The sequence below is a fragment of the Podarcis liolepis genome, assembly GCF_965112155.1.
Source record: "Podarcis liolepis genome assembly, chromosome: 12".
NCBI classification, from domain to species: Eukaryota; Metazoa; Chordata; class Lepidosauria; order Squamata; family Lacertidae; genus Podarcis; species Podarcis liolepis.
In genome coordinates, this window is record NC_139563.1 from 50,130,795 (window position 1) to 50,141,709 (window position 10,915).

Sequence of the window (10,915 nt, forward strand, 5' to 3'; positions counted from 1 at the left end):
TGCTCTGTCCCAGCTCCTGCCCACCTAGCAGTTCTAAAGCATGTCAAAGTGCAAGTAGATAAATAGGTACCACTCCGGCGGGAAAGTAAATGGCATTTCCGTGTGCTGCTCTGGTTCGCCAAAAGCGCCTTAGTCATGCTGGCCACATGACCCGGAAGCTGTACGCCGGCTCCCTCGGCCAATAAAGCAAGATGAGCACTGCAACCCCAGTCCACGACTGAACCGTCGGGGTCCCTTTACCTTAGATCCCTCTCTACCAATTGCATTGGCTATGGTCTGAGAATAATAATAATAATAATAATAATAATAATAATAATAATAGTATTTATTTATACGCCGCCCATCTGACTGGGTTGCCTCTGCCACTCTGGGCGGCTTCGGGCATCAAACACAGGGAAGTACCAAACATTAACAACTTCCCTACACATGGGCTTTGCCCCTTTCTCATGCTAACCAGCAAGAATATGCGTTTGTTAGGTTTGGCTGCCGGTCTCCCAAACACCCCACACCAAATGGATTCCGTATGAAACTCCATTCTCTTCCCAAGCCATGTGCCACTGTTCACAATCGCTTTGGCATGCATGATGGCAGGCGCTGAGCATCCCTCCCCATGCATCAGGCGAAAGAAAGCGGGCGTAAGCGACAGTCCGGATCAGGCCCCATTCCACCTGCTGGAATTAACTTCCGAGCTGCCAAACCGAGGCGAATCGAACTGTCACGTCGCCCGGAGGAAATTTGGGCCTCGCCCTTCGCCGTAGCCACTCCATCCCTTTCCATCCCCCCCCCTCTCTCTCCCCATTACGCTTTCGGAACCACGTCGGCCGCGCATGCGTGCTGGCCCTGCTTACTCACCCGCCGCCGGAGCGAGGAGGGAGCCCAGCAGAGGGGCGGGGGGGGGCAGCAGGGTCAGCGAAAGCGGCGTCAGCGGCCATTACGCCCCTCCTCCTCCTCCTCCTCCTCGCGCCGCCTTGAGCAGGGGGGAGGGGAGAGGAGCAGCGGCCGTGAGGTAAACCTGAGGGGGAAAGACGTTCCCGGCCTCGGCCGACCCCACCTGGGCCCTGGAAGAGGCCGAGCGCCCTCGCCTTTCGCCTCAGCCCGGCCGAGAGCTCCTCTTCCCGCGCTGCCATGTTCAAGAAGCTGAAGCAGAAGATCAGCGAGGAGCAGCTGGCGCCGGCAGCGGCGGCGGCGACGCGGAGTCCCGGCGGCCGAGGCCCCGGCCTGGTCCAGGTGAGGCGGCGGCGGCGGCGGCGGCCTTGCGTGGCTCGTCGTCTTCATGCCCTGCGAGGGTCTCTCTTTCTCGACCCCCCCCCTTGCGGGGCCCTGACGTCAAGCGGGAGCGCGCTCCCCGCCCCCTCCCGACCTCCGCTGCCTTTGAGGCTCCTGAGGGAGGCGGGGGCCACGACCTGCTTGCTTGTTTGGAGCAGGATATGCAGAACTGTAACTGGTTTTGTGGAGCGGATTGACACGTTTAGCTTTTCACATGATTAAGTTCAAGAGTAAATATGGGTGGGCTTATAGTGATTTACCCTCTTCCATTATGTCACCTTTTCTCTATAGAATTGCAGAATAGGGGGCCAGCTTAGCCCAGCGGTTACCGTATTTTTCGCTCTACAAGACGCACCAGACCACAAGACGCACCTAGTTTCTGGAGGAGGAAAACAAGAAAAAAAATATTCTGAATCTCAGAAGCCAGAACAGCAAGAGGGATCGCTGCGCAGCGAAAGCAGCAATCCCTCTTGCTGTTCTGGCTTCTGGGATAGCTGCGCAGCCTGCATTTGCTCCATAAGACACACACACACATTTCCCCTTACTTTTTAGGAGGGAAAAAGTGAGTCTTATAGAGCAAAAAATACGGTACTTCGGAGCAATCTTTGTAGATTCACCAATTGCTTAACAGCAGTTCGATACCCCGCGGGTGCTGTCTGGCTTTAAATAATAATAATAAAAAAGAATTGCAGAAGAAGATAAACTGATGGTGTTGGATGGTTACATGAGCATTTGTTTGTTTGTTTGTTTGTGTGCGTGCGTGCGTGCGTGAGGAGGAGGGCTGTCTCTCACCGCTGCGGCCTGATCCTGCGCCCACCTCGCTCGCCTCACTGGGTGCAGACGGCTGCGCTTCCTTCCACGCAGGTGCGGCATACACAGGACAGCAGCCTCCGTGACCCACCCCGAGCTGATAATGTCCCTGACACCGGCGTGGTGGTGGTGGAAAGATTTAGAAGTGTTGTAAGGGACCCCGAGGGTGATCTAGTCCAACCCCCTGCGATGCAGGGATCTTCATGCCCAACGGGGGACACGAACCCAGGTCCCTGAGATTAATAGCCTCATGCTGTACCGATTGAGCAATCCCAGCAGTTTTAGTTGGATTTAGTTGGGGTCATCCCCCGTGCCCCCGTACAGGAGGGACCTAAATATACTAATTAGGATTGTAGCCTGGACTTAACAGGTAGTAAGGGGCGTGTCTGTCTTTCTGTGGGTGGGTATTTTGTGTGTGTGTGTGTGTATATACATACACACACAAATATGCACACACACACACTCACACTCACACAGACCTACATACACACACATACACACACACAAATTCATATACATATAACATCTGTATAGGCATACATCTGTGTGTGTGTGAGAGAGAGAGAGAGAGAGAGAGAGAGTCCATAGAATTGTAAAGTTGGAAGGGACCCCAAGGGTCATCTAGTCCAACCCTTCAAGGCAGGAATCTTCTAGATCATACATGATAGTTGGCCATCCAACTGCTGCTTAAAAACCTCCAAGGAAGGAGAGTTTACTACCTCTGGTGGGAGTCTGTTCCACTGTCAAACAGCTCTTACTGTCAGAAAGTTCTTCCTGATGTAGAGTTGGAATTTCCCTTCTCGGAACTTGACATAATTGGTTCGGGTCCTAGCCTCCAGAGCAGGAGAAGACAAGCTTTCTCCATCCTCTGTGAGACAGCCCTTTAGATAGTTGAAGATGGTTATTCAGTCTCCTGTCAGTCTTCTCTTCACCTGGCTAAACATACCCAATTCCCTCAACCGTATTTAAAGCCCTGTTGGTTACAATTATATTTGTGCCTAGTCCATGCCTTCAAAGACCAAATGCAGCACATCCACCGTCTGCGCCTTCTTCTTTTTTTCATTTAAAAAAATCAGAGCCTGCTAGTAGCACTATATTTCATTCTATTAGCTCTTTGCTGTACAAAGAGTTCGTTCCAGCCCCAAGCCCTTCAAAGACAGAACATCCAATGCACAGAAATTTCTTTTTACATAGACAGTTGCGGAGGATGTCTTTTGATATAATCTCTGGTGGCAGGAGCAGTGAGTGCTTGAAAGAGGTGGAGCCGGTTGCTGCAATCCCTGCTGGGAATCTGGCAAAGGTGGAGCAGGATATGCAGAACTGTAACTGATTTTGTGGAGCAGATTGACATGTTTCACATGATTAAGTTCAAAGGCATAAAAGAGTAAATATGGGTGTGCTTTTAGTGTACCGTCTTCCATTATGTCACCTTTTTCTATAGAATTGCAGAATATGATGAACTCAAGGGGCTGTTGGTATTGGAGTATTTACCCCAAGTGATCTATAATTATCAGTTATCACTTTATTGGGGGGGTGGGAGGGAGGGAGAGGACTCTGAACTCTACAAGCTTCAGCTCCTGACACCCCTGAATTCTCATCAAATCACAACCCCCCTTCAAGTAGTTAAGAGGTTGTAACCAAAAGGTGAGGAAATCTCCCCTTCTGTAATTTGAACACTGGTGAGTTGTAGTCGGTGTGGCTTTCTTGTACTGTACATCTAAACTTGGTACGGGGTGTTATGAGCAAATTTGTACTGATTAGGTTTTTGTGTTCATTGAACGTTCATTGCAATATTAAGCAGCATACTACATGGTCTATATATGCAGAATAATGAAGTTTTTAAAGTGCTGAGATGGGAACCGGGATTACAGAATTGCATCAGTTTCTGGTGGAGAATACTATTTTTGAATTCATGTCCATATCTTAAAGATTAATCTCATCCACAAGCTTGAAGATTAGCTCATCGGGAAGAGATTTGTGTTGGTCTTTATGCTACTGTACTGATTTGTAGGGAGTTTTTTCATGTAGGGTTGTATTTAAAATGTGATCACCACTTGCTGTCTGAACTGGTACAGTCAGTTCTACTAGCATAACGCATAACCACTTTATTCTGCTGCATGTTGTGTTTCTTTAGTAAATTTCTGCCCCATGTTTTAGCAGTCCTCTTGTGGTGACTGAATAAAAAGAAAAAACACAAACAGAACAATATAGAATAAAACAGTGTAGCTGCAGGAGATAATGATGGCAGATTAAAATAGCATTAACTGATTTTTGAAAGGTTTTAGAAAAGTGAAAGCATTTTTCTTGGTGCCAAAATTACATCATGGGGAGAGAATTCCAGAAGCAGAATCCAAGAAGGCCCTGTCCCTGATTGCCATTCACTTTGCCTCCAAAGCCATAGGCATCTGAAGAAAGGCTTCCGACGAAAATTTAAAGCATAGGCGGGTACATAGGCATTATTTGACAGGATGGGTGGTGACCAGCCCATACATCTAGATTGTTGCTCGCTGTGTTGCTCTTGAATGAAATTGCTGATCAGTTAGTTTTGGTCTGTTTGGCATTATTTTTTCCTGTTTCAGGGTTATGGCCTACAATCTTGAAATCCTTGTTATTGCAACTTGGTGGCAGGTAATGGGTGCATGTAACACTGCATATGGTCAGATTGCTTGTGTGTAGGGACTAGCAGTTCTTCATTTCTGTTACTTCTTTTGCAGGGATCCTCTGCATCTTCACCATCAACTTCCAGGAGTAGAACATCTTCACTTGAAGAGCAAAATGATGAAGGCACTTTAACTCCCAACAGAGAGGTAGGTGGAAACCTGTTGCCTGAAAAAGGGTGCACCCCAAAATAATCAACCACGAGAAAAGTTGATATAGTACAGCAAAAATCAATGAAACATTAAGGAAATTGCATGTTAAAAATATATTCGTCAAAGGGTAAGTCTGTCACACAAATCATAGAATCGTAGGGTTGTAGAGTTGGAAGGGACCTCAAGGGTCATCTAGTCAACCGCCATGTGATGCAGGAATGAAGAAGAGACATAATGCAAGGTAATGAGCACCCAAACTTGAGAATAGGATTGCACTGTTACGGGGTTGAAGTATAGGGGCTCCTAAAACAATTGGGGGCTTGTTTTCTGTTTAATTTTGTATCTTTAGTTTGTTCAAGGGGATGACTATTCCAAGTACTTATTTATCATTTCTGTCTGCATTGCACACCACTCTGAACTAATTCTGTTATGGGCTTTTTATTACTTACCATTGAACAAATAATTTCTTGTGAAGAGGAGAAAAGGTCATTTTTCATTAACACTGTTTCTTAGGGGCCAGGATGGAAGCTGGGTAAGAATGGAGTGTACAAGTGTGCAATCCACTTGCTTTTGCATATTTTCTTAGTCATGTTTTTACGTTTAGAGGAGTTAGGGAAGAGGGACAGAGCAGGGTGTTGAAACAAGGGAGCAAATCAATTTTTACCATATTCTCTTTTCTTTACAGCCCTCCACTGGAGGGGAGGATGCAACAAAAAAGGGGAGATTCAGGATTGATCAGTGGGGAAGAATCCTAATTTCCTACATGGGTTGCTGTTTATCCTGCCTTTATTCCTGTTCATTTGTAGAGTGACAGTCAGGTTGCCAAACCTTACTTTCATACACCTGATTTTGAATAATTATTAGTGAATAGAGCAAAGGACAGCTTTTGCTAGTTAGGGTAGAGTCAGTTTATCAGTTTTGTGACTAGCAGTCTGATACCATCAGATTTAGTTGGCAAGCAGACTTTAGTTAAGTCTATATTAATTTGGCAGATGACACATTGCCATCTTTTCTGCAACCCACTATTCTTCTTGACATATTATTTATTTTGGCGAATAATGCACGGAGCAGGGGTCAGCCTGAATTTAGTATTCAGCATGATTACACATAATCTGTTAGTGCATTCAGCGTTAATGCTTATAGCCACAGTAGTTTAGAATAGCCTTTGCCAACCTGGTGCTCTTCGGATGCCTTGCGCTACCACCTGCCCAAACAGATGTGCTGTCTGAGGCTGGCACGAGTTGTAGTTCACATCTGTAGTGCACTAGGTTGTTCAAAGCTAGTTTACAGACTTATACGATTGTCATGCACTTTAAAAATAATTCCTGAGTTATTGTGTATATTATAGTTGAAAGGTTTGTTTACAACTTACGTTACTAGTTTAGAGAAGTAAAGGAAAAATCCTGCGATTATAATGTCATGTGAGGCTTTCCCTTTTATCTGCTGTATTTTGATATGTGTATGCTTATACTGCTGTCATCATTCATTTAAATAATTTGGAGTGGAATAAAATAGGTTGGGTAGTGCATGTTAAAAAGTAGATCTTTGCTCATCATACATTCCTAAAACAAGGATGATAATTAGTGAATTCTTGGAATCATAATTTATTGCTGTGGTAGTCTCTCATCCAGAGCTCTTTCCCCATTAAGTATTGACTTGTAAATATTGTGACCATGCACATATATGTAGATGTAGATGATGCTTAAATATGCAGATGATACTTGACAATACACAATTATTTTCATTTTAAAAACTCTAAAATAAGGCTTATCAATTTCTGTTGTTTATTCTCTCATGTCTGTATACATGCATACATCTTGGCTGGTTTGAGTGCTCTGTTCCACTTTCAGTGTGTCCTACTCAATAACTTTCCTTGGTGCTAGTGATACATACTTTGGCAGTTTTTGTAAGCATTATGCACAAACATTTCTGAATTCAAACTGCAACATGCTTTTGTGTTCCTTCCCTTTACCTTATTACCATGTTTTATTTTTCATTTCCTTGCTTTTTGCAATGAATGACACAGCTGCTAGCTGGGATGATATCAGAGCCTGCTTTTCTTTCTGAGTATACTGTCTTTGCTTTGGATCCCACCAAACGACATAAGCCACAGAGTGAAAGTGTGGTGAGTCCCTGCCCCTGTTCTGTCCCTCATAGTGACACCCTGACTTGGACAAGAGGCTATTATAGGGAAAAACCAGTGCTTCTTTTGGTTTATAGTCTCACTAAAGCATACTGAGTGCCGTATTGCTAACCCTGCACTAAAATTCAGGGCATATTTTTGCTTAATCAAGAGTTAAGCAAACCAAGTTATATGATAACATTGGCTTAATTTAACATATAAATTAACATTGCTTTGCTTTCAGGCATTAATCACAAAATACCTTTGTAGTATCGGTGATAATTTTAGTGTGTGGTTCTTTTGATTTTTAAAAAAGCTTTGCCATCTCCTTTTTCTTTATAGTAACACACCTGATCTTAAAAAAATTTTTTTTGCCTGGTATCCTTGAGAGTATTGAGGAACAATTATTTTCTAGTTCTAGTTCTGTGAAGAATAATGTTTTGCACTTGCTCAGAGAGAGGTTACAGAATGAGGACAAGCAGGAGGATGAAGAATAAGAACATGAGAAATGGAACTGTTGCTCCCTGATGTACAAAGGGTTCCTTTTGCAAATTTGTTCCATTTTCTTTTTTGACCCTGTTAGAAATGATGGGTGACTGAGAATAGAAACTTCCCTTGGAAATTAATCATTCCACTGCGATCCTTATGTCACCATCTTCAGTTGGTGCCCCATACAATTAGAACAAGCAGATGAGGCCAAAATTAGGTTTGGTATTCCAGGCCAGCTTGCCTTCTTATAACTTAACTTCAAATTGCTTAAAAGAATGCACTGTGATGGCATTTGGACATAGCATCCACAGTATTTGTTGGAATGCAGTATATATAATAGAGGAGAAATGTTTCCCATAGGTTGCTTTTCCTTTTCATTGTTGAACTGGTATCACCTGCAGCAGGCAGTTTAATTTTTTTAAAAAAAATGTTTATAATTGTAAGTAGATTCTGTATTACATTCTCCCAGGGGCATCCATTTATACTATGAAATCTGTAAGCTCCTTTTTGTATTAACTAAATTAACTACGCAGCCTAGATGGCACTGGAAACAAGTATTGGCTGGGGCACAGAGGAAGCAGAGTTCATGCAGACGGTGTGTGTGTGTGTGTGAGAGAGAGAGAGCTTTGTTTCACATATTTAAGGTAAAGTTAAGGTACCCCTGCCCGTACGGACCAGTCGTGTCCGACTCTAGGGTTGTGCGCCCATCTCACTTAAGAGGCCGGGGGCCAGCGCTGTCCAGAGACACTTCCGGGTCACGTGGCCAGCGTGACGAAGCTGCTCTGGCGAGCCAGCACCAGCGCAGCACACGGAAACGCCATTTACCTTCCCGCTATAAAGCGGTACCTATTTATCTACTTGCACTTAGGGGTGCTTTCGAACTGCTAGGTGGGCAGGAGCTGGGACCGAAAGACGGGAGCTGACCCCGCCGCGGGGATTCAAACCGCCGACCATGTAATCAGCAAGTCCTAGGCACTGAGGTTTTACCCACAGCGCCACCCGCGTCCCAGTTCCACATATTTAGATTTCTTAAATAAATTACATAATTATCCCAACCTAATTGGATTTTCTCTAATGTAAGTCCTATTATCTTTGACAGAGTTGTTTAGGTAAGCATGTTTACGATTATGACCTTATTTTAATTTCAACTTTGATTGAGTTACAATTTGTATGTGAGAAGTGCCTTTAAGTAATCACATGGGTCCATCAGTGGTTGGTGATGAGATGAGCTACTTGTTTGAAGTGGCACTTACTTCCCCTCTGCTGCTGCCTTTGCAAATCTACTGGTAAGCTGGTTTAGGGCAGACTGATTCAGTATGAGAATGCCATTGTTTATGCACAAAAGTCCTGAAGCGAGCGGCTAGCATTGATTACACCTCAAGTGAGTTGCTCATTGCTTTATGTTCTGGGTAAGTTTTGAATTAGTGTTGAATAATAGAATCCCCCTGGCACTTTTTGAGAACACACTACGATAAGGCAGGGACAAGGAAGATGATCCAGCTGGCAGGCCGAATCCAGAACCAGTTCACCCTCAGCTGACCACATTGACAGAAGGAAGAGGCTGCCCATCTGTCAATTACCTGATGTTATGTGATCCAGTGATCCAAAATCCAAGCTGTGAGAGCAAGCAGGAGCTTATTTCTGATCTTAATGCTGTGATCCCACAGCACTAAGACTGGAGACAAAATTTGCTTCTCCGATAATAAAAGGTAGCACCACAAGCTTATCTGTTATAGTCTTAACAGTGCTAAAATCTGGGCTAATCCTTTTTGAAGAGCAGGCATAGGCTTATATCTGATCTTAGTCTTGTGGTTCCAGGCAGATACTTCTCTCAGATCTTAGTGATAAAAGCTGTCTTTCATTTTTTGTTAGTCTTGGATAGGAGACCAACCTACTGGATTGCTCCCATTGGCTAGTTCACACTTAACACTAAGCCAGACCATGGCTGAGCATGATTGTGTGAGCATGTGAGTATTTATAGCAGAAATTGCAGCATGTCCATTCCTCCTGTGGTGGTCCTCCTACTGCTGTGCTACACAAAGTTAAGCCATGGTTTGGCTTAGCATCACATCCAAACCCAGGTCTACTGTTTTCCTCACTCAGATAAAAGAACAAACCCTGGCTACAGCTTGTAGTTTGTCTCAAAAAAGGCAAATGGGGTGGGGCAAAAAGCAAAAAAGTAGGAGAAAATGTTTAATATTCAATAATAAAAGGACAGTAGAGACAGTATAACCAAGAACTGCAATTCTGATGAAGGACCTGAGAGGTCTAAAATGAATATGCTTCTAATCCCCAATATATTTCTCTTTGTTTTTCTTATTTTGCTGACAATATAATATTTTTAAATCTGTGGCCTTAGTGAGTTTAAAGCAAAAGAGGGCATTGGACTGGTGCTCTGTAAATAGCCTCCATGCCTAGTATCACACACTGTTGAACCCGAGGAGGCTTTGCAGAGCAAATTGTGACATGGGTGGAAGTCAAATAAAAGAAAAAAAAATCCAAAAGCCGTTGGACGTACCTAAAATAGTTTTTTGGATCTTGGCTAGTATGGTTAAGCAAAATGTAGTATAGGAAGTACTAAAAACATTGCATAGTTTATGCTAAATGTTCATTATAGTAAGTAAACATTTTTATACCTGAAGATTGTTGTTCAACTTGTAACAATCTCTGTAAAATAAGTTTGGATTTGAGAGCAATCACATTAATAGCTTTATTTTGAAATATCTTTTCACCCTAAAAGTGCATTTTCCAAAGAAATGGTTGAAATTTCAACATTCAAAAGGTGTAAGTACTAATTGTCATAGTTATTTTAATGGGATTTTTGTGTATATAAGACTGATGTTGTTATCAGCAAACTTTATTTCCCCCCATTTAGTTCTGCCCTGCCATCTCTGAAGACTTGTATAGGGAATGATAATAATCCAAAGTTGTATGCAGTAGAATGTTTTCATGTAGGGATTTTGCTGGTCATTCAGGAGACCTCAGAATCGGAACTAGACCTCTTGCTTGTCAATTAGCTTTTGAGATTCTTCATAAGGAACACATCTTATGATAAATTCTCTATACTTTTTCATTGTTGGGCTAATTCATGTAAGCACAATTGCTTTATACTTCTGTATTATGGGAGACTTTCTGGTTAATATGCTTGTTTCAGTTTGCATGAATGCATCTTAATAAGCAGTTGCAAAGTAAAAGTACTAATTTACTAAAAAAAAAGAAGTAGATTGCCATGTGTATTATTTATATACTGCAAAATTGCTACTTAGGACATTGTGTTTTAATTTTTTTCTTGAAATGTTTATTTTTTCAACTTTTAGAATGTATCTAAGCAAGCAACACCCAGCACTAATAATAATGAAAGTGAACCATCTTCCCCACAGGTATGTAGCATACAATATATATTTTATTTTATTTTGTA

General features: G+C 43.0%; 1 protein-coding gene across 5 annotated transcripts in view; it reads left to right on the forward strand.

Moving 5' to 3' along the window:
* Positions 1–702: 702 nt before the first annotated feature.
* Positions 703–10,915, forward strand: part of GOLGA4 (golgin A4) — a 58,354-nt gene continuing 48,141 nt past the window's right edge. For 2 of the 5 annotated variants that reach the window (XM_083467742.1, XM_083467743.1), the window contains exons 1-4: positions 830–1,227; positions 4,791–4,883; positions 6,913–7,011; positions 10,815–10,877. In XM_083467742.1, coding sequence (XP_083323868.1) covers positions 1,126–1,227; positions 4,791–4,883; positions 6,913–7,011; positions 10,815–10,877 — 357 coding nt within the window. In that variant the 5' untranslated portion in view covers positions 830–1,125. Of the gene's footprint in view, positions 1,228–4,790; positions 4,884–6,912; positions 7,012–10,814; positions 10,878–10,915 lie in introns of all 5 variants that reach the window. The other 3 variants (XM_083467745.1, XM_083467744.1, XM_083467746.1) reach the window with 3 other exon arrangements.